Raw genomic sequence first — 23,542 nt, forward strand, 5'->3', positions numbered from 1 at the left:
ACCCTTTATCCTGTTGACAGCCGGGGATTCAGTTAGAGGGGAGAAATGGCTGTGGAATAAATGATTTGATAGGGATTGGCATCTTCGATAAGTTATCATTGGCCTATCAGATAGATGTTTTTTCAAGATATAATCTGTTTGTAAAATGTGCCAGTTTCTCTTGAACGTATGGACTAGATCACCTGACTTGGTGTTAAATGTGGTGATCATTCTCACCTGATCATTCTCAGTCTGTGCCTCCTTCACCAATAGGAGATCCCTCCTATTGATTGCTTCTGCCTTCACGGCTGCCTGTTGTAATATGCTTTTTGAATAGCCCCTAGCCAGGAACCTATTACTAGCATCTTTTTGGGCATCTCGAAAATCTGTTTCCGCTGAGCAGTTCCTTTTGAGGCGCAGATATTCACCATATGGTACGTTCTTGATCAGACTCCTGGGATGGTGGCTAGCCGCGTGTAACACGGCATTGCCCGCCGTTGGCTTCCTATAGAGTCTGGTGTGGAGATTGTCATTTTCCACAAACACCTCTAAATCAAAATAACATACATGTTTTCACTAATTGTGCTGGTGAATCTTAGATTCAGATCATTGTTGTTTAATGTGGCGATGTATTCTTCCGCTGAGGTTCTATCTCCCTGCCAAACAATGAAGAGATCGTCAATGTATCTTGTCCACATCAACATTCTTTCATTCCACATTTCATTGGTTCCTCCCCAAGCCTCGTGCCTCTCCCACCAGCCCACAAATAAATTTGCGTAGCTGAGGGAGAAGCACGAGCCCATAGAAGTACCCCTAATCTGCTTATACAGCTGGCCAGAGAAAAGGAAAAAAATATTGTATAGACAGAATCTCATCATACACAAAAGCATATCACTATGTGCCCGGAATTTGTCTTGTTTCCTGTCAAGGAACCACTTTGTTGCACTCAATCCTCTTTCATGATCTATGCATGTGTATAGGTTAACAACATCTAGTGTTATTAATAACATGTCCTGTTCCCATGAGATGCTGTCCATAATGCGAAGGAAATCCTGCGTGTCCCTCACATAAGAGGGCAAATCCTTCACAATCGGGGCAAGATATGTATGTTATGTTATGTTATGTTATTTAAAATTTATAAAGCGCACATACGCCCAGGAGCTTCTTGGCGCTGGAAAGAGATAAAAAACATAACGGGTAAATCAACAAAAGTCTCTATTTCAAATATGCCTGTGTGAAAATGTGAGTCTTAAATGCCTTTCTAAAGGCAAGGAGATCCTTGCTCTGTCTGAGGGCTAGCGGCAAAGAGTTCCACAGGGTGGCTGCTAAAAAATGAAAACTGCTGCCTCCCTGTCGTTTCTTCTTAAAGCGTGGTACCTCAAGTAGGTCTTTGTAGGCTGATCTCAAGCAACGTGAGGGGACGTATCTTCCAATCAACTGCCTGATGAATAAGGGGCTCTTGCCTTGCAATGCCCTAAAGATGATGCACCCGGCTTTGAATTCGGCCCTTTGGGCCACAGGTAGCCAATGCAAGGTCTCTAAGCCTGGTTTGATCGATTCCAATTTGGGTACATTGCAGATCAGTCTAGCGGCTTGGTTCTGCAGGTACTGCAATCTTCTAAGTTGGCCTACAGGTAGGCCAAGATAGAGACTGTTTGAAAAATCGATATGAGAGAGGACTAGGGCCATGACCACCTGAATTAGGGCAGTGTGGGTGAGGAGGTGTGCAATTTTCCTCAGTTGAAAAAATCCAGAGGAAACCACGGTTCCAATCTGGGATTTTAAAGTAAGGTCCTCATTGATGATTACTCCCAGACTTTTTACTGTTTGTGATTTCTTTGGGGGGAGGCCCATATCAGCAGGCCAGAAATTAGGGCTCCAACTGATTTCGCTCTTACCGGGCAAAATCAGCTATGTTTTCCCTGGGTTTAATTTGAGGTGATTTTCAGACATCCAACTCTGGATTAGGGTCATGGTTGCCTGAAAATCCTCCACAGCATTTGGGGAGTTGAGAGCAAAGACTAGCTGCAAGTCATCTGCATAATTATATACAGTGACTTTGTGCTTTCTTAAAGCAAAAAGAAGGGGCCGCATATACAAATTAAATAATAAGGGAGATAAAGAAGAGCCTTGGGGGACCCCGCAAAAGGAATTGATTTTAGGAGCTGAAAAGGATCCTAGGCAGACAGACTGGGTGCGTTCAGATATGAACGATTTTAGCCAAGCCAAGGCAGAGTCTCTGAGGCCTGCCTGTTCGACACGGTTGACCAGAATGGAGTAGTCAACCGTGTCGAATGCCGCAGACAGATCGAGAAGCACCAGGGCTTGGTGAAGATTTTTGTCAGCGTTGGACCTCAAGGTGTTCTGGACGGCCAGTATTACTGCCTCAGTAGAATGACCAGGCCGAAATCCTGCTTGGTTAGGTTGAAGGTAGCCCGATTCCTCCACAAAGTTTGAGAGGCAGTTGGTAACATGAGCCTCCAATATTTTGGATAAAAAGGGCAGCAGGGATATGGGCCGATAATTCGTGAGGTCCAACGGGTCAATACCAGGTTTCTTAGTAAGGGGTATCAATAAGGCCTGCTTGAAGCTGCTGGGGACTGTCCCTGGAGTGAGAGAGTTATTAAGCAAGGGTATCATGCTGTTGGGAATGGCTCGACCAATTTCCCTCATAATTTGAGGGGGACAGACATCCATAGGGGAGCCTGATTTAACTCTAGACAGTAACTCTAAGAAGACTTTCAAATCGATGGGGGGAAAAGAGTGTAAGGTTGAAGGATTAAAAAAGATGTCGTCCACAGGGGCACAAGCTGGAAGTGTGGAGATGTTCTGTTTGATCAATAGAATTTTTTCACTGAAGAAGTCGTTCAGGGAGTTGCATAGTGCTTGTGTAGGAACTACCGGAGGAGAGGTTCTGTCATCATTACATAAGTCGTTCACTATCCTGAAGATTTCTTTCGACTTGTTGGTAGAGTTTAAGATTTTAGATGAAAAATAGGCAGTCTTATGGTTGTGTAGAATTGTTTGGTATGCCTTCCTGGCTAGGCAGTAAGTAGCCCTGGCTAGAGGGCAGTACTGAGAGCGCCATGCCCTTTCCTGTTGCCTCACTTCCAGTTTTAATTTTGTGAGCTCGGGTGTGAACCATTTGTGTGCGTCCGAGCTCCTAGAGCTGCAAAGACGCGTGGGAAGAGCATAGATATTGATCGCTGAGGTAAGCCATTCTTTAAACCGAAGATCGGCCTCCTCCACGTTAGTACTCTCTAGGGGAAGGGAAGTATTTAAAAAGTTTAAGAAAGCTGACATATCCATGGAAGTCCATTTCCTAATGGTCTTACTGGTTTGTAGCTTAAATTGGATGGTCTTGTCTATACAGCGAGAAGTGAAGCGAGAAGTGTTCTCTAGAAGGCTGCCAATTGCCGAGAAAATCGGCCTCCCTGGTGGTCTCTTGGCATACTTATGGATTTTTGGCAGGTGATAAAAGGTAGGCAAGACCGGGGAATTGCAATGGAGAAAAGAATATTCCTCTGAACTAATCATACCATCCTGTTTCCACTGATTAAGTAGTGTCTGATATTCTATGGTACTTTTCACATATTGTTCTTTCTTTGCAGTGATATAGCACTCAGTATCTCTTAGTTGTCTTAGTGCCTCCTGTTCATAGTTCTCCTTGCTAAAAATAACAATGTTCCCACCCTTATCCGAGGGCTTGATCTCAATCATCTTGTCATTCCGGAGAGATTTGATTGCTTCCCACTCTCTTCTTGTGATGTTGGAAGTTCTTATATCCATTCTAGTACTTGCCATTTTTTCCAAATCTGCAGTTATCTCTTCACTGAAAACATCAATCGGATCATGGGACGCATTAGGCAGTTTTCTTGATTTATTTTTCAAATTGCTTGGATCCCTGACTTGTGTAGTAGATACAGCATTGGTTTCCTCCGGGTTTTGCTCCTGGTTTTGGAGCTCTTGTGTGGAAGTCAACAAGATGTTTAAAAGATTGTCTTCTGTTGTTTCATCTATTGATGCTGTTGTCGTTGAGTCTGAGCATGTTACATCTTGCCCACTCTTTGGATGTTGCAAGAAAATCTTTTTCAATTTTTGTTTTCTTATGTATCTAAAAAAGTCTATTTTTGTGTCCACAAGATTAAACTCACTTGCCGGACAAAAGCTGAGGCCTTTTTTCAGTACCTTAATTTCATCAACCGTCAGATTCCTTTTGGACAGATTGATGATGTTGTTCTCTTCCATTTGGATTATCTTCTCCTTCGATTGGAGGCACTCCGTGTGACCATCGGGGTGGTTGTCACTTGAGAACCTCCTCTTGTGCCTCTTCCCCCGCCTCGTCCTCTTCTTTGATTTTGTTGGGGGCGATGGTTCCTTAATTGCGGCCTTTGACGGGTCTCTTTCATCACTTGGTACTCGTCGAAAAAAGGTTTCGCTGTTTCTTTTTCTTTGGTTATAGGGACTGCATTTTGTTCCCCATATGATGTTTCTACCTCCGATTCCTCAGTATCAACGGCGGTTGTATGCCCGTTGCCTTGGGGAAGTCTCTTTCTTGTGGCATCAAATTTGCGTGCAAATGTTAGAATACTGCCAGATAAATAGTCCTGTTCATCCCTTTGAAACTTTGTCTGTTTCCTCTTGCGTATTCCCATTTCATATTCCTTAAGTCTCTTTGCCATAGCGGTTCTTAGCTCGTCGCTGGCTTTAGTATCTTTCTCTTTTGCAATCGTTTCCTCCAGGTCTATTATGTCCTTAATGCATTTTTCACGGTCGCTCCAAGCATATTTAATGAGCATTCGGACCATTCCCTTTGATGACTCTGCCGTGTATTCAGCCCAATCCTTTAAGAGGGCTGGGTCAGGATTTTCGTATGAAGGAATTGTATAAATGCGAAGACCCCTGGGGATTCTGTTGCAATCGATATATCTTTCAAGGGAGGTGGCCTCCCACCACTTTCTCACTTCCCGTTCTTGCAGCCTTTCTAGTTTTTGAAACAGGCTTTTAAGATTGGTTATTGCTGTTGTTGGTGTGGGGGTACCGTTCGTGCTCGCCGGTCTGTCTGTTACCGACATGAACATAGCATTTGCATCCGCCTCCCTTTCTCCCATAAGTTCTCCCTTGGTTGCCATTGTAAATGTTCTTAAGTGTGCACTTATTTAATTCTTTAAAAAAAAAATCAAGTCATTTGAGATGTCATCAGTAATGTCATCAGTGATGTCACTAACCATGTCATGAATGATGTAATATGTGACATCATCAGCAGTGGATTGCGGGTGCCCAAAATATAGTTAGTCTAACTAACTATATAGGTGCAATTTCAATGGTTTTGTATGAGTGAAATGTCCAGCTAACTATAACACCCCTTAAACTTATAGTTTTTGAGTGAATTTCAAAGGTTTTTTCAAAGCTAATTCCTAACTATATAAGGCCTCAAACCTATGGTTTTTTCAGTGAATTTCAAAGTTTTTTTTTTTTAAATGCTAATTCCTAACTATATAAGGCCTGAAACCTATGGTTTTTTAAGTGAATTTGCAAGGTTTTTTAAATGCTAATTCCTAACTATATAAGGCCTGAAACCTATGTTTTTTTCAGTGAATGTGCAAGGTTTTTTAAATGCGAATTCTATTAGGGGATAACGTTTACATATGTTAATATCTTTGTGGGACAATCTGAGCAGCCTTAGGGATCCGAATTTTGGACCGGAGCAAGAGGCTCTCTGATTGTGCCGTATTTCTTGCCTTCTGCCCCCCTGATTGTGCAGTATTTCTTGGCTTCTGCCCCCCTGATTGTGCCGTATTTCCTACCTCATGCAACCTGATTGTGCCATATTTCTTGCCTTCTGCACACTGATTGTGCTGTATTTTTTGCCTTCTGCTCCCCGATTGTGCCGTATTTGTTGCCTTCTGCCCACTAATTGTGCCGTTTTTTTCTCGCCTTCTGCCCACTGATTGGTCCGTTTGTCGGGCCTTCTGTCCCCTGATTGTGCCGTTTTTTGTGCCCCTGCCCCCCTGATTGTATTATCTTTGCCAGTGTTGGTTCGCTGCTGGTATTGCCTTTGTCCGTGTTTTTGTTTTGCTGCCGTTATTGTCTTTGCCAATGTTTTTTTTCTGCTGTTATTGTCTTTGCCAGTGTTTGTTTGCTGCTGTTATTGTCTTTGCCAGTGCTTGTTCGCTGCTGGTATTATCTTTGCCAGAGCTGTGTGGGCTGTGAGAGCTGTTTGGGCTGTGAGAGCTGTTTGGGCTGTGAGAGCTGTGTGGGCTATTAGAGCTGTTTGGGCTGTGAGAGTGTGGGCTGTGAAGGCTGTGAAGGCTGTGAGAGCTGTGTGGGCTGTGAGAGCTGTGTGGGCTGTGAGAGCTATGTGGGCTGTGAGGGCTGTGTTGGCTGTGAGGCCTGTGAGAGCTGTGAGGCCTGTGAGAGCTGTGTGGGCTGTGAGAGCTGTGTGGGCTGTGAGAGCTGTGTTTGCTGTAAGAGCTGTGTAGGCTGTGAGGGCTGAGTGGGCTGTGTGGGCTGTGAGGGCTGTGAGGGCTATGAGGGCTGTGAGGGCTGTGTGGGCTGTGTGGGCTGTGAGGGCTGTGTGGGCTTTGAGAGCTGTGTGGGCTGTGAGAGCGGTGTGGGCTATGAGAGCTGTGTGGGCTGTGAGCTCTGCTTCTTTTGTGCCTCGGTCTACCTAGGTAGGCTGTGAGAGCTGTGTGGGCTGTGAGCTGTGTGGGCTGTGAGAGCTGTGTGGGCTGTGAGAGCTGTGTGGGCTGTGAGAGCTGTGTGGGCTGTGAGAGCTGTGTGGGCTGTGAGAGCTGTGTGGGCTGTGAGGACTGTGTGGGCTGTGTGGGCTGTGAGGGCTCTGTGGGCTGTGAGAGCTGTGTGGGCTGTGAGAGCTGTTTGGGCTGTGAGAGTGTGAGCTATGTGGGCTGTGAGAGCTGTGTGGGCTGTGTGGGCTGTGAGAGCTGTGTGGGCTGTGAGAACTGTATGGGCTGTGAGAACTGTATGGGCTGTGTTGGCTGTGAGAGCTGTGTGGGCTGTGAGGGCTGTGTCAAGTCAAGTCTAGTCAGAGAATTTGTATAGCGCACTACATACCCAGAGGGTCTCAAGGCGCTTGAGGGGGGGTGGGGAATTATTTGTCGAATATCCACGTTTTAAGTTGCTTTCTGAATGCTAGGTGGTTCTGGGTAAGGCGAATGTAAGTGGGAAGTGAGTTCCAGGTTTTAGCTGCCAGGTAGGAGAAGGATCTACCTCCCATGGTGGTTTTGTTGATGCGAGGTACAGTGGCAAGGGCTTGGTTGGATGATCGTAGCTGGCGGGAGGGGGTGTAGAAGGACAGTCGTGTGTTGAGGCATTCTGGTCCGATTTCGTAGAGTGCTTTGTGTGCGTGGGTCAGGTGCCGGAAAGTGATCCTCTTATTGACTGGAAGCCAGTGGAGGTTTTTCAGGTGACCAGAGATATGTTCTTTACGCGGGATGTCTAATATGAGCCGGGCTGAGGCATTTTGGATTCGTTGGAGTTTTTTCTGGAGTTTAGCGGTAGTACCGGCGTAGAGTGTGTTTCCATAGTCCAGTCGGCTCGTGACCAGAGCGTGGGTGACCGTTTTCCTGGTTTCGGTGGGGATCCAACGAAATGTTTTTTTGAGCATGCGAAGAATGTTGAAGCAGGATGAGGAGACGGCGTTGACTTGTCTGTTCATTGAAAGTGAGGAATCCAGGATGACGCCCAGGTTCCGTGCGTGGTCTGTCGGGATGGGTGCTTTTCCAAGGGCTTCCGGCCACCAAGAGTCGTCCCATGCGGAGGGGGAGGTACCTAAGATGAGGACTTCTGTTTTATCTGAGTTCAGTTTCAGACGGCTGTGTTTCATCCATTCGGCTACTTCTTTCATTCCTTCGTGTAGGTTAGTTTTGGCGGTGCTAGGGTCATTGGTGAGTGATAGGATCAGTTGAGTGTCATCCGCGTAGGAGATGATGTTGAGGTTGTGTTGGCGTGCGATGACCGCGAGGGGGCTCATGTACACGTTGAAGAGGGTGGGGCTGAGTGAAGATCCTTGTGGTACGCCGCAGATGACTTCAGTGGCCTCTGACTTGAATGGTGGAAGGCGGACTCTCTGGGTTCTTCCGGTGAGGAACGAGGTGATCCATTCTAGTGCTTTTCCTTGGATTCCGATGTTTCTGAGGCGCTGTAGAAGGGTGCTGTGGCAGACTGTGTCGAAGGCTGCGGAGAGGTCAAGGAGGATGAGGGCGACTGTGTCTCCATTGTCCAGTAGAGTTCGAATGTCGTCTGTTGCTGCGATGAGGGCGGTCTCAGTGCTGTGTTTCGCTCGGAAGCCGGACTGTGAGGAGTCGAGGGATTTGTTGGCTTCGAGGAAGGCGGCGAGCTGGTTGTTGACAGCTTTTTCGATGACTTTGGCCGGGAATGGAAGGAGCGAGATGGGGCGGTAATTTTTGAGTTCGGTGGGGTCCGCTGTGGGTTTTTTCAGAAGGGCGCCGAGTTCAGCGTGTTTCCAGCTTTCCGGGAAGGTGGCGGAGTTGAAGGAGCAGTTGATGACGTCTCGGAGGTGCGGTGCTATGATGCAGTCTGCTTTGTTGAAGATGTGGTGAGGGCATGGGTCTGTGGGGGATCCTGAGTGGATGGAGTTCATCAGGCGAATGGTGTCCTCAGTGGAGATTGGGTTCCAGTCATTAAGGATGTTCGAGGGGGGTGAAGGTCCATCAAATGGTTGGGTGGGTTGGTCTCCGGGTTGGTTGTCGAAGCTGTTGTGGATGTCTGCAATTTTGTTGTGGAAGAATGAAGCAAGGGAGTCGCAGAGGGCTTGAGAGGGGGTGATGTCGTTAGAGTTGGCCGAGGGATTGGTGTAAATGTATAAATGTAAATGTAAATGTATTGGCATTTATATAGCGCACTACTTACCCGTAGGGTCCCAAGGCGCTTCGACCGCTGCGAAACCCTTCCTGGCTTCCCTGAGAGATGGTCCCTTAATGGGTATCTCCAGGGTGAGACCAGGCATCCCCGGCGGTCTGGTGGGGCCGTTAGTGAAGATGAGGCAAGCTAATGCCCAGAGTTGCCGAGTGTGATCGCTGATCAGAGTGGGCACCGAGGCGAGAGAATTATCGAGTCCGCTGACCCTGGTCCAGAAACCTGCCGCGACGGGAATCGAACCCTGGTCCCGGGCCGTCCTCTGCTCTCGGGTCTGCCGCCTCTAACCAGTGAGCCACACTACTTTAAATTCCTTGACGATGTTGAAAAGTTCCTTGCTGTTGTGGGCGTTGTTATCTAGTCGGTCTTTGAAGGCGGTTTTCTTGGCCTTTCGGATCAGTTGGTGGTGTATGCGGGTGGCGTTTTTGAAGGCGTCCTTGGTGCTGGTGGTTGGGTCTTTTTTCCAGGCCTTCTCAAGGGAGCGGCAGAGTTTCTTGGATTTTTTAAGATCATCGTTGAACCATGAGGCCTTCTTGCTGCCAAGTTTGCTTTGTCGTTTTTTCAGTGGTGCTAGGATGTCGGCGCTGTTGGATAACCAGAGGGTGAGGTTGGTGGCGGCTTGGTCGGGGTTTGAGGAGTGGGCTGGGGGGTTTAGAAGAAGCGATGAGGAGATCTGGTCGATGGTGATTTTGTTCCAGTTTCTTTGCAGAGTTGGTGGGGGGTGGTTGTTGGGTTTGGGCTTGTTGTAGGTAAAGTGAACGCAGCTGTGGTCAGTCCAGAGGAGAGCCGTAGTGTGGCTGAAGGAGACATGATTGCTGGAGGTGAAGATAGGGTCGAGGGTGTGACCTGCGATGTGGGTGGGGGTAGTGACCAGTTGTTTAAGTCTGAGGTTGGCGAGGTTGTCCAAAAGGGTGGTGGAGTTGCGGTCGTTGTTCTTTTCAAGGTGAAAATTGAGGTCTCCCAGAAGGATGTAATCTTTGGAGGGGAGCGCGTGTGGAGTGATGAAGTCCGTGATGTCCTCACTAACTTGTGCGCGGGGTCCTGGTGGCCTGTAAAGGAGGGTGCCTCTGAGTGTGGTCTGGGCTGTGAGGGCTGTGAGGGCTGTGTGGGCTGTGAGGGCTGTGTGGGCTGTGAGAGCTGTGAGGGCTGTGAGAGCTGTGAGGGCTGTGAGAGCTGTGTGGGCTGTGAGCTCTGCTTCCTTTGTGCCTCGGTCTACCTAGCACAAGATGGATGCCAACACTTCCTGGTTTGTAGTGTTGACAGCCAATGAGCATGCAGCTTTCTCTGGAAGGCATGCTGATTGGCTGCTACTGTCTATCAACACTCCAAAACAGAAACAGTTGGCAGCCATCTTGTGCCTCAGTAGACTAAGGCACAGGAAAGCCGAAAAACAAATGTGTAGAACTCAAAAAGGGGGCAGGGTAGAAGCACCCTGACCCTCTAGGCCTGCTCAGGGGGTCCCACAAGGACCCCCAAGGCCCCTAAAAAAATTGTGGGGTGCGCGCACGGTGCTCGCACTGTGCGCGCTTATAGATATATAATTGATTTCAACTTGAATTTTCTCAGCAACTACTGGAGGGATTTACACCATTTAAGCAAAAGCGTGATCTGCGAATCAGACTCTACCATTTTGCCAAATGTCTTGTAATTCCGTTCAGCCGTTCGGGCTGTAGCCGTGTCTAAAGGTCCTATGGAAAATTGCATGGCTAAAACACGTTTTGGGACCCCCCTTTTTTCTCGGCCCCCGCTTCACGAATCCCCCCGAAACTTTCAGGGAAGGAGCGGAGCATAACACGCCATCTTCTTTGAGAAATTCACATAGATTGATCAACAGGCGCCAAAATTATTCCCAATAGAATGTTGCGGATTTCCTATGGAAACTAGGTCCTAACTATATATACCTACTGGCGACCGCCAGTAGGTAATATAATATATATATATATATATATATATATATATATATATATATATATATATATATATACACACACACACTGTTAGACATGTCAGCCTTAGGGTGGTCTTTCCTATTTTTAATCACCTTGGCCTCTTTTTTCCCACCTATTTTTGTTGGCTTTAGGACTCTGGGCACCTTCCCATTGCTTATCAATGTTAATGTGCAGGTGCTCTCTTCCCCTAACATGGCTGCCACTGACCCCTGCTACTGCAGCATGGTCTTGTTAGACGCACTCTAGTAGCCAAGAGCTGGCTGGAACCCCTAAACAATGTTGCGACACCAGCCTGCCTTCCCTGCTCATAGCTAGAGTGAGGAAGCTCCTGGAACCTTCTAGAACAGGGTAGGTGACACCAACTGCCACTGCCAACTGTCGCTCTATAAGTAAAGAGAGGGAAACTTTCCAGTCAGTTGTTGAGGCATCACTGACCTGGGGAGAACCTACGCAGGAGACTTAGGCGGTAGGGCCTAGTCAGGAACCTGGGGGTGAAAGGGTTTAGGCGCTGCCCACCAAGCTGAGTGAGGAACACTGAACTAGCCCACTGATCTGGCCCGGCGGAAGGGGAACCCAGGGACCACCTGAGGAAGCCTTCAACTCACACCCCCCCCTTCCTGAAGAAACCAAGAAACTGCAACCAAAGGGTGCCAGAACCAACAAGCGTTAAGACGAAGCTTACTGGTGCTAACCAGGACTACTGGGGAACCAACCAGGTACTGTACCATGCTGCCCCTGCTCCCCCTGCCTTTGCCTGGGCCTGCGCTGTCCTACTGAGCCCCCTCTGACTGAACTGCTGTCCTGTCTGATCTGATCTGGCTACACCACCTAGCTCCCTGAGCTGTCTTTACTGCCTGAGGCTCAGCACTGTAATTGCCTGCAGGAGCATTACCCCCTTCATAGCGCTGGGTCCCTGTATTGAACTGTCACTGTCGAATGGCCTGGCCTGTCTGATTGCCCCTCACCCGCTCTCTTTTAAGCCCTTAGAGAAGCGCTGGCCACCCAGAAACTGCGAAGCCCTCTCAGGCTCCAATTCACTGTCTCTCAGGCGCTGTACCTGCCAGCGCTGCAGTCCAGTGAGACCTCGGGGCTTCTCCCGTCAGCGCCGCGGCCCGGCGATCCCTCCTCAGGGCCAGCGCCATCAACTTTGCCCCGCGGCGGCCCCCGGTGTCAGGAGAGGGCCGCCGGAATTCCTGACGGGCCGCACTAGGCCCGACTAGGCCTGAAGCCTGCTTCACCCTGGTCACGTGGTGGGGGGGAAACGCTGACACGTCCCTGGACACGCCACCCACTCGGCGCCGCGCAGCGATTGACTGATGCTGCCTGAGCCCGCCTTTCTCACCCGCTGATTGGTCCCCGGGCCGCTCACGTCACCGCGAGCCCGGGAACAGGGGAATCCTCACGCCGGAGGGCTCGGGGAGTTCCGAGAGCCCTCCCCGCCAGAAGAGGAACTGGACGGCCTTGGGGCCGGAGGGAGGCCCGTGAAGAATGCTGGAGTAGTGTGGGCCTCCTCTGGCTGATCATCGCGCCCGCAACTGAGGTCTACGCAAGGGCCCGAGCGGGCCGAAGATAAAGAGGTAAACTCCCGGGGAGGCCCGGAGAACGCCTCCTCCCCGCGGAGACTGTCATTGACTTCCGTTGTGCCACAGGCCTTCTTATTGAACTGAGCTGGAGCCTGATACTAACAGTAGAGCCCCAGGGAGGATTTTATGACTGGCTAATTTAACGAATGATCCCTGGCTGGTTGGAGGGAAGGAATGGTAATGGTTATTGGGTCCAGTTCCGCTGGAGTGTGGAATTCTGATCATACACTGGTCAATATGGCCTCGTGCACTGATGCCTTTCTGAGGAAATGCTGAGTATCTTTTACAAGAAGGGTGTTTGCGATGGTTTACAAGGGAATGTGTTAATGGTTGCCCTGACCCACAGAAAGGTTTTATCTCTGTTGTTTAACTGTTCTTCACTCCATGAAATGGGTATTGAAGCTTAATGCAATGTTATTTAAATGGCTTCCTAAAGAATTCCTTACAGGTGCTGACTAGGAGCAAGGCTGGTGCCAGCCCTACAATTATTTGATATTTAATATTTATGTATTTAAGTATTTATCACCAAGCAATGCCGGATTTGTGCTTCTAAGGAAAAGTAATAAGTTATTTCTACTGCATATTTTGATTGCCTTGATTTAGATAAAACGTAATTATTTGAATCAACAATACTGGTGTGGTCTTAGTCTTTGCGTGTACTTATTGTCTCAGTGGATGCGTGTGCTGTGTAGTAACTTAACACCTGAGCTTTCGGATGCCTACCTGCTCGTGCCAGGCTACCCGGGGGACCTGGTGAACCCAGTTCCTACATACACACATGCCCATTTATACACATATATATATATATATATACATATATATATACACACACACATGTATAGATACACACATATTATATACACACACATATACACACACACACATACAAACACCTATATACACATATAAACACCTATATACACATACAAACACATATATACACACACATACACAGGGGCAGGGATGTTTCTCAGTTCATATATAATTACTCTCACTTTCAACAAATATATTACTAAATCAAGATGAGGTAGCACATTGTCATTTATAGACTGCACATTTTGCATTACAATGGCTATAAACCTTCCCTACGACATGCAATTTTACTGATATAATTATAGTGTGTAAACGATAATGTCATTTGCACATCACCAAGTAAAGTGTTATCATTTGTTTGAGAATATTAAAATCATTGTTTTCATCCCACTTCAGAATTACAAAAAAACATGTGCTTTCAAAACTGCTGATTTTGTTTTTTAAATATTCGTACAGGTAATTTATAAGCTATTTAAATTTTGCATGCTAGAAAAAAACTGACACCCAGCAGACCCTAAAAAATTGCTCACCCTGACTCTCCATAACGAGTGGGCGAGTAGTTTTCAATGCCAGCATATATATACACACACATATACATATGTACATATATGTATACATAAAAACATATATATACATATACATATATATATATATATACATATACATACATACACACATATACATACACATTATAAACAACAAGAAGAATTACAACATGATCACAAAGAAGGAATATACCAATAGCATAAGAGCTTCCCAGGTTTTAATTTACAAATGGCATCGAAATGGGATGTTATTGACAGACGAATTTCAATATCTAGTAAACGCACATCCAAGATTGCCTATGTTCTATCATTTATCCAAGGTCCATAACAACAGGACCTATCCTCCAGGACGACCCATAGTTTACTCAATGGGAAGCCTGATGGAGAATATATTGAATTATGTGGACTATTTCCTATTTACTTACATATCAGAACTAACATCCTATACAAGGGATACAGAGGATGTCATTAAACTAACTGAATGAACATTGTGGGAGTCTGACTTTTTGATGATAAAGCTGGTTGTTGCAAATTTGTACACCAGTGTAGCCCATCTTGATGGACTGGAAGCTGTAAAGTATTTTCCAAGAGGACGCCCACTGAAATACACAGAACATTATATAATGCTGTTGGAATTTGTTGACTTTTGTCTACACAACAACATCCTCGTCTTTCAGGACAGCTGTATAGACAGACATGAGGAACGGCCATGGGCACCAGCTTCGCCCCAGCTGCGCGAACTTGTTCGTGGGCTGGTGGGAGAAGCGAGTGGCATGGTCGGAGGCACCAGTCAATTTGATTGAAAGAATAATAAGTTGAAGGAGATACATAGACGACTTGTTTATCATATGGAAGGGCAAGCAAGAATCAGCAAGAGAGTATATAGATTTTCTAAACCAGAATGATATTACTTAGAGGTTCACAGGTGAAATCTCTGAAAAGTAAGTTTTCTTGATCTTGAGGTGTTCATTAGTGACAACAAAATGTGTATGTCTCTCTGTATAAAACCAACAGCAGGAAATTCGAAATTACATGCTAAAAGCAGCCACCCAGAGAAACTAATCAACAGCATCGCTTACCGCAAGTTTCTACGCATTAAGCGTAACTGTTCTAGGGAATATGATTTCACAAAAGCTGCAAGTGTGAAAAGATTTCAGAAAACAGCTTATCGTAAACAGGTACTTTCAATGGCACTACAGAAAGTGGAAAAGAAAAATAGGGAAGATCTATTAAAAGATGAGACTATCATAAAAGAATCCAATATGAAGATTAACTTTAGGATGATTACCAACTACTCTAATGCTGCCACAAGCGTCAAAAGAATAATGCAGAGTAATTGGAGGATCTTAAAATCTGATGGAATTATAGGTAAAGATTTACTAGCACATCCAAAACTAACTTTCAGGAAATCACACTTTATTAGATAAAATAGTAGAAAGTCATCTAGCAAAGGAACATCAGAAGGGGTCACAGAATAAGTAAAATGATTTTATCCATGTGGCAAGTGCAAGGCCTTTGTAAATAGTGAAAAGGTATTTACCTAGGAGATACCGAATATGAAGGAACAGAAACAAATAATGAAGTTTATTAACCGTCCTATGACATCTACACTTTATTGCTTCATTTGCCCTTGCAAATTGAAATTCATAGGGAGCACGATTCACCCGACAAAACAGCAGATTTTTAAAACATATGAGGGCGATTAGCAATAAAGAGGTCATCTATCCTGTAGCGAGTCATTTTGAGTCTCATCATCGAAGCGATAGAACCTTGCTTACATTACTTTGCTTGGATCAGGTACCCCAAGAGATGAGAGGGGGCAATAGGAAATTGAAGCTGAGGACGCTAGAGTCGAACTATATAATTGACTTACACACAAAAGCTCCAAAGGGTCTAAACAGTAGCGGGGGTTCACTTCTAAAACGCACATGAAAAGTATTGATGACCTATCCCGCCTGAATCTCGGGCCCCAATTCCTATCATATCTGAAGTTGCTGTATACTGATCTGACAGCATCGGTGAGAGTGGCTGGGGCGGTATCTAACCCCTTTTCTATAGGCCGGAGCACCCGGCAGGGATGCCCCCTGTCGCCATATCTGTTTCCCCTTGCCATGGAGCCATTGGCGGCGTGGGTACGAATAGATGCACAGATGCGAGGCATCGAGTAGGAAGCGGGAATATCTGATAGAATTGCGCTCTATGCCGATGACGTCCTCTTCTTCCTCACGGATCTGAATAGGTCAGGGCCGAGGGTCATTGAAATAATGCGAATATTCGGAGAAGTGTCAGGCCTCCACTTAAACTTGCGAAAATCTGGGCTGTGGACATTGGGAGGGCGCATGGACCTGGGATCCTGGGCATTAGCGTTGCAGGAGGCGGCCGGAGGCCTTAAATATCTGGGCATATTCCTGACAGCCTTACCGGGGGTCTCCTGGATGCGTAATGTTGTATCTGTCTGGGACCGAGTCAGATCGGACATGAAAACATGGTGCCGTATGCCACATAACATATATGGCCACTCTGCCATATTCAAGATGGTGGTTCTCCTGCGTCTGCTATACCAACTGCAAAATCCCCCCTACCTATCTCACCGCAGTGGTTCAAACAGGTTGATTCGCGCTAGGTCAATTTCTCTGGGCCGGGGAGGGGGGGGGCGGTGAGAGTGGCGCTCCGTACTTGTTTCCTCTCTCCATATTGTGGTGGTTTGGCGACGTCAGATGTTTTGTCCTACTATCAGGCATCTCACCTGTTGATACTGAACGAAGGGTGGTATGGGGACTGGGGCGACCCGGCATATGCCCTTGAGAGATACTTAATGGACCCAGACACGCTACACACTATTTTATATTCGGCTGCAAAGAGAAAGAAGCTCCTGGTTGTTACTCAAGGGGTTTTCTGGATATGGCGACAGGCGCTACACCATTTGGGGTGGTGGAACAGACTGACGGAGGAAACCCCATTGTGGCAGAATGGACGGTTGCCGGCGCTGGCGTCCCTGCAGGGGTCCACATCTGGGATGCGATTGGAATATCGGCGTTGGGCCATGTCATGAAAGACACGACCCTTACATCGTCTCAAGAGCTAAGGGAAGAATACGACATGCCCCATACCCAATTCTTTAAATACTTGCCGTTCCGTCACGCCATATCACCCGCCTTAGACGGCCTGGACTCCCTGCATGAATTTAGCCCCCTGGAGGCTAAGGTGTTCATGGGGGAATTGGAAAATAAGAAAATATCCTGCATCTACCAGACGCTAGTTACGCATTGCTCCTCTTCCCTAGATAAGCTGCGGACCACATGGGAGGGAGACATAGGAGAGCTAGAGGAGGAAGACTGGAGAGAAGCCCTTGAATGAATGAATGAATGAATGAATGAATGAATGAATGAATGAATGAATGAATGAAAATTATTTGTAAAGCGCGCGACGGCCAAACGGCTTCCTGGCGCTGGGAGCTCTAAAGAACCGGACAGACAAGGCCAGGAGGATTAGCAGGGGTAGGCCTGGGCAAACAGGAAAGTTTTAAGCGCTTTACGAAAGTGGGAAAAGATAGGGATCGAACGCATAGAAAGAGGAAGGGAGTTCCAGAACCGGGGGGCAAGAACAGAAAAACGGGTACCACCGGTGCGAGATTTGCGAAAGCGGGGAACAGTGAGGAGGGCAGAAGATGAAGAACGGAGAGTGCGGGCAGGGGTGTGAAGAGAAACCAGAGAATTGATGAAAGCCGGTCCAGAGTGATCAAGGGCCCGATAAACAAGGCACCCTAATTTGAACAGGGATCTCTGCAAGATGGGCAACCAGTGAAGGGATTTAAGGACGGGACTGATGTGATGGGTTTTGGGCAAGTGAAAGATGAGACGGGCGGCCTGATTCTGGATAGCTTGTAAGCGGCGGGTTTCATAAGCTGGAATGCCGGCGAACAAGCTATTGCCGTAATCAAGGCGGGAGGTGATGAGGGCAGAAATAATAATTTTAAGGGAGTCAAGAGAAAAGAAACGAGAGATTTTCCGGATCATCCGGAGGGAGAGAAAACAGGAGGACACCACGGCACTGACCTGGCTGTGCATGGACAGGTCCTGTCTAACCTTGATGCCCAAGGTTTTAACGGAAGGAACAGGGGTGGGGGAAGGGCCAAGAATGGGAGGCCAGAAAGCAGAAGACCAGGGGTTGGATGAGCCGCCAATCAGAACAAGCTCAGTCTTATCGGGATTGAGCTTGAGGTGGTTGGCGCTCATCCACCCAGAGATGAAAACCATGGTGGAATGAAAAAAAGATAAAGCGTGAGAAGATGAGGAAAGATCAAAGACGAGCTGGAGGTCGTCAGCGTAGTTATACACAGAGACCCCCAGCTCAAGAAGGGAAGAAATAAGAGGGTGAATGTAGAGATTGAAGAGAAGGGGAGAAAGAGAGGAGCCTTGGGGGACCCCACAGGGCACCGGGAGGGGGGAAGCAGAAAAGCCAGGAAGGTGAACAGCTTGAGAACGGCCTGTCAGAAAGGAAGTGATCCAGGAGAAGACAGTGCCTCGTATGCCCGCTGCGCTGACACGGTCCAAAAGAATGTTATGGTCGACCGTGTCAAACGCAGCGGACAAGTCGAGGAGGATCAAAGCTTGGGGAGAGTTGATGTCGGCCTTGGCTTTAAGCTCGTCAAGGACGGCTAACACCACGGTTTCGGTCGAGTGACCTGAACGGAAACCGGCCTGGTGAGAGGCCAAAAGCTGGTTCCGTTCAACATAAGCAGAAAGACAGGAAGTAACATAAGATTCGAGAATTTTAGCAAGATAGGGAAGAAGAGAGATAGGTCTGAAGTTAAAGGGAAGAGAAGAATCAAGACCAGGTTTTTTAAGAATGGGAGAAACAATAGCAGATTTAAATGAAGAAGGGACCAATCCAGTGGAAAGAGAAGCATTAAGAAAAGAGAGGGGGGTGTCAGGGCAGGAAGAAAAAAGGGTTTTGAGAATACGGGCAGGGGCACAGTCAGTGGGGGAGCCAGACTTGATTTTTGTGAGCAGAGCTAGAAAAGCGTCCAAGGAAAGGGGAGGGAAAGAAGAGAAAGAAGATTTGAAGCCCCAAGGCGGGCGGCCATTGCTGTATGCCTGCGGTTTATTGAATTCAAATACCTACATAGAGCTTACTACACTAGGGAAAGGTTATGGAGGGCCGGCCTGATTGCATCCCCTGAATGCCTGAGGTGTGGTCGAGAGGTGGGCACATTTATGCATACGGTATGGTCATGTGATGTGCTGATAAGGTTCTGGACTGGTGTGTGAGACTGCCCGTCTGAAGTGTTGGGTTGGGAGCTTCCCCGCTCGCCGCAGCTGGGCCTTCTCCATGTCATGGAACAAGTGGGGGGCAATATATATAAACGGCATCTACTGCCCCTGGGCCTCACGGTAGCCAAGAGGGATGTTGCTCGAGCCTGGAAGGACCCTAGGGCCCCTCTGGTGGGAGTGTGGAAAAAGGGCTTAGATTTCTATATGGGGTTGGAGCGCCCAGTATTTGAGGCCCGGGGCTGCCCCAGGAAACACTATAAAATATGGAAGAGATGAGCAGATTACAGAGGACTGAGGCTGGAACCACCGGTGCAACAAGATGATGATGATGCAAGACAATTCTGCTTAGATCCTGGGTGAGGACGAGTATACACTGAATATTTCATAAAATGTTTTTCCTTTTTGGACTGAGTAGACATTGTGCAGGGGGCCAGGGTGGGATCCGGGTTGGAGGAGTTGGAGGGGGACGGGGGGGAACTCGGGGTAGTTATTCTACTTTAAATTATTGTATGGATTGCCTATCTATGACTGTTGCTCATCTGCTCGCAGCTTCTCCGGTGCCCGGAGAGCTGCGCCTTCTTTGCAATCTCTCAATAAAATAAAACTTTGTTCTGGAAAAGTATTGATGGCAAGTAGAAGTAAGCAGTTACAAAAATAGGGAATGATTAATGCCCATACAGGGCGCAATACAGGAATACAAGTGAGAAATCCCTTCAGGTAGGGGGAAGCCTATATCCATGGGATCACCCATCCAGGGTATGATTAACAGAGTGGATAGAAATCCTGATTATCTGTCAAGTTTTGGAATTGAATACACAGTCCAAAAAGGAAGGGACTAAATAAACATGAGTCGGAGAGGAGAACAGAAATATTCAACAATAAGGAGAGACAGTGGTAAAATTATCAAATTTGAATTGATGAAATAATTTGGAATTATAATTATTCCCTAATAATGTTGCAACATACATGAATTAGAACATGTTAAGATGGGGCTGATGTTGGTTTAAGACTAAAAAGTCCTTTTTCCATTGTTGTCAATATGACGTAACAGAGTGGAATGCATAAAATAAGCAAAAAAATGGCAGCCGCCAACATCAATAAAGGCATTTTGCCGAAACGCATATGTGTTGTGTGAAAAGTGTATGAGAAATCCAATAAATGGTTACCCTTTCCCGTGAGGGGCGTTTGTAATTTAATTGGGAGCGAAAAAACGTATGTGAGCACAACCACTCGCAAGTGCAGAAGCCGCAGGCGTAACAGAGCGTGAATATATATATATATATATATATATATATATATATATATATATATACATATATATATATATATATATATATATAAATATATCTCACCAAAAGAAAAACGCAGCACTCTCTCAGTAAAGGCAGTATGGCGAATTTAATCAAGATTTAAGCAGAGCCATATCTCCTCCTCACCGGTGAGGAGGCGATATGGCTCTGCTTAAATCTTGATTAAATTTGCCATACTGCCTTTACTGAGAGAGTGCTGCGTTTTTCTTTTGGTGAGAGGTATTATACAAGGCGAGTCCAGCCTTGCAAACGCGCAACAACCGTGAGAAAGAGTGCCCTCCATAGCAGGACACTTTTGGTGGAAAAGAACACACACACACCCACACCCACACCCACACACACACATTCTAGAGAACTAAAATGGAGGGTGGATAGAGTATGCACAGTCAGATAAACTTCTGACATGAATACAATAAACACCAGGAGTCTCTTTAGCCCGATGGTAAGCTATAGTGCAGGCTAAAAGCTTGTCAGAAGAGATGTATCATCTGGGGCTTCCTGAATAACAGATAAATTCCTTTGTATGAAAGGGGTAATACAAGTGAGTCATATAATACTAGAAAACAAGGCAATTTTGTTTTTGTTTTGCGTATCAGTGTAGAATTTTCTGGCTACTGTACATTAGGAGACATTTGAACCATACAAAACATACCTGTTCTTTGTAGTATACTACCTCTCTAATAATGATTTTACGTTCAAGAGAAATTCAGAAAGTATGATTGAATTAAACTAATTCCTCTTTCCTGATGTTCAAAATATTTATTGTTTAACTATGGATGTTAGTCACCTAGTTACCCAGGGCCGATGCTGCATATAAACGCACTGGGCAATAATGAGCCTTGCTGGACCACTTCTTAGACTTACTAACGTAGCAAATTTACTTTCCTCAAATATAGAGTCCAGTAGAAACATTGGTTGTTATGAAAGGCCTCATTAAGCCCTGCCCTTTATTGAAATGGTGTTTGACTCACCTGATGAGATGCGGGTTCATGAATTCGGTGCGGACAGAACCTAGGATTTCGTTGTTACCATATTCGACCAGAGTCAGCTCGCCAGCATTGAAGATCATGCACACCTGTGTGAGGAAGGATATAAATAATTAGATATGGTGAAAGCTCAGATTGTGGAACCCTAAAGTGCTCAACAGTCTGGTTAAAAATGTATGAAAGTACTATGTTCTAGGGTCACATGTACGTAAGTAGCTATAAGGTACTAGGGCTACAATAAGCAACTTTTCATGCAGCATAATAGGATTCGCAACAATAATCATAAAGAGAAGCATACAATAGAAGTGTAGAATAGTAAGCCCAAACTATACCTCGGAAGAACAGGATAAGAAAAATAGGGGCCAGATGTACTAATGCATTTTCTTATCGCAAACCTTGTGATTCAGTAAATGAAAGGGGTTGCAACAAGAAAATTTGATTTTCAAATGTACTAAACATTTAGCATTTCGGTAAGATGCTACTGTATCGCTAAACTGGTATAGGAAATCATAAGAAATGACTATTGGAAGGGGCGTGGTCAGATTAGCAATTCCTTATGGAATGTATTCATGTTTTGCAACTGAAATCCTGTAGCAAAACAATAATATTCTACTGACACCTTAAAGGAGACGGTAACCTATTTGCAAACGGGAAGGGGTTTCCCTTTATGAAATGTCTAAAATCCTTTTCAGGAGTAGGCAGTGGTCTCCAGGGCCACTGCCTACTCTTAATAAATAGATTTCAAAACTTTTCCGACTATCCATTTTTAAAAAAACACATTTCAGTTTCCTTTAAGGAAAACTGGTTGCATTTAAAATGAGGAAAAAAAGGTTGCTTTATTTAAAAGTAATCGACGAAATGGTGGTCTACTGACCCCAGCAGGCAACCTTAAGATGACAGTGAATCGTAGTAGGTTTCTTTTTGTGAACTGCCTCACTAATATTCATCAGGTGGGTCAAATTGCGACCCACTGTGATTCAGTATTTTGTGAACTGACCTATTAGTACATAGGTTGGTTCGCAAAATACCATAAGATTCGCAAAAAGACAGCGCACAAATTGCAACCGCTATTTGTGAATCCTATCTCAGTATATCTGGCCCGTAGTGTAAAGGATGAACAGAATTTATGCAAATAAATTGCAAAGGAAGACTTCTTCCACAAGGGTGTCAGTTTCAGCAAAAACAGGAGGTGATTTCAAGGCAGCCGCCATACAAATGTCTGACATTTTTTAATTTGTCTCATGAGATCAGCTGTTGTTCCTTTTCAATTTCTAGAATGAGCCTTAGGCCGGCTGAGAAATGGTACCAAGCTATGATACATGACACTATCTATCTAGGTAGAGTAAGGTTAGAGGCAGCTAATCCAGAGCAAAAGACAATACTGACAAATAGTTTTGTAAAATCATGCTAGTTCTATGTCTTCATATACAGATGCCACCAATACCTTTATTGCCTTCTCACTTTTTTGTTTTCATAATTATAATGTATTAAATATGTTCATTCAATCAAAAAAGTGAATTAAAGCCAACATGTCCTTGACAAATTACTGTTGGTTCTTTAGTGTTATATTTCTTCATAATTTACTTTTGCAAGTGTAATCTTTTAAAGCCTTGTATTATCACAGCCAAAATAATGCTAATTATGCAAGTGAAATTAGTTGTCACTCTTAAAGTTCCCTTCTGAACATTAAGGATTAGGGTCCAAGAGCCTTGGCCACAGACAATTTCTTAACTTTTTTCAATTTTAAGATATTTTTATACAGTAGTAGTTTCAATTAAATGTACTTTATGACAGATTCTGCTTGAATGGCAGCATTGTTTTAAATGGTAAAAATATAAAGGAATAAAGTCTTGTCCTCACTAGAATGTTTCCCTTGTTTAAATTCATTTTCAAATTTGAAAATGTGTTTTTTAAAACATGTTTCAGGGATCCTGCATAAATTAAAAAAAATTAAATGTTGCAATTTATAAGCATGTATCTCTTGTTTGAATACATTTTCAAATTTGAAAAGATGCCTTTTGGGGATCTTGCCGACAGGGAATTCCATGATAGAATAGAGCTTTTTGAGACACTAATGGACATAGTAATCAACTGATGAGGGTCTAATCATCAAAATCTATACATGATTGGTGACAAAGAAGCCCGACAGAAAACATCCATTCAGAAGTTCAATGACTGAGATTTGTGATGAAAGCCCACTCAGAAA

The 23,542-nt window shown here is 45.6% G+C and overlaps 1 protein-coding gene across 1 annotated transcript in view; it reads right to left on the minus strand.

Annotated features, from left to right (window-relative positions):
* The window catches only part of IFT172 (intraflagellar transport 172), a 1,181,874-nt gene that overhangs the window by 848,402 nt on the left and 309,930 nt on the right, over positions 1–23,542 (minus strand). Inside the window, exon 13 of the mRNA XM_086928171.1 lies at positions 21,322–21,425. Coding sequence (XP_086784297.1) covers positions 21,322–21,425 — 104 coding nt within the window. The remainder of the gene's footprint in view (positions 1–21,321; positions 21,426–23,542) is intronic.

This window comes from Lissotriton vulgaris, chromosome 6 (assembly GCF_964263255.1).
Source record: "Lissotriton vulgaris chromosome 6, aLisVul1.2, whole genome shotgun sequence".
Taxonomy (NCBI): Eukaryota; Metazoa; Chordata; class Amphibia; order Caudata; family Salamandridae; genus Lissotriton; species Lissotriton vulgaris.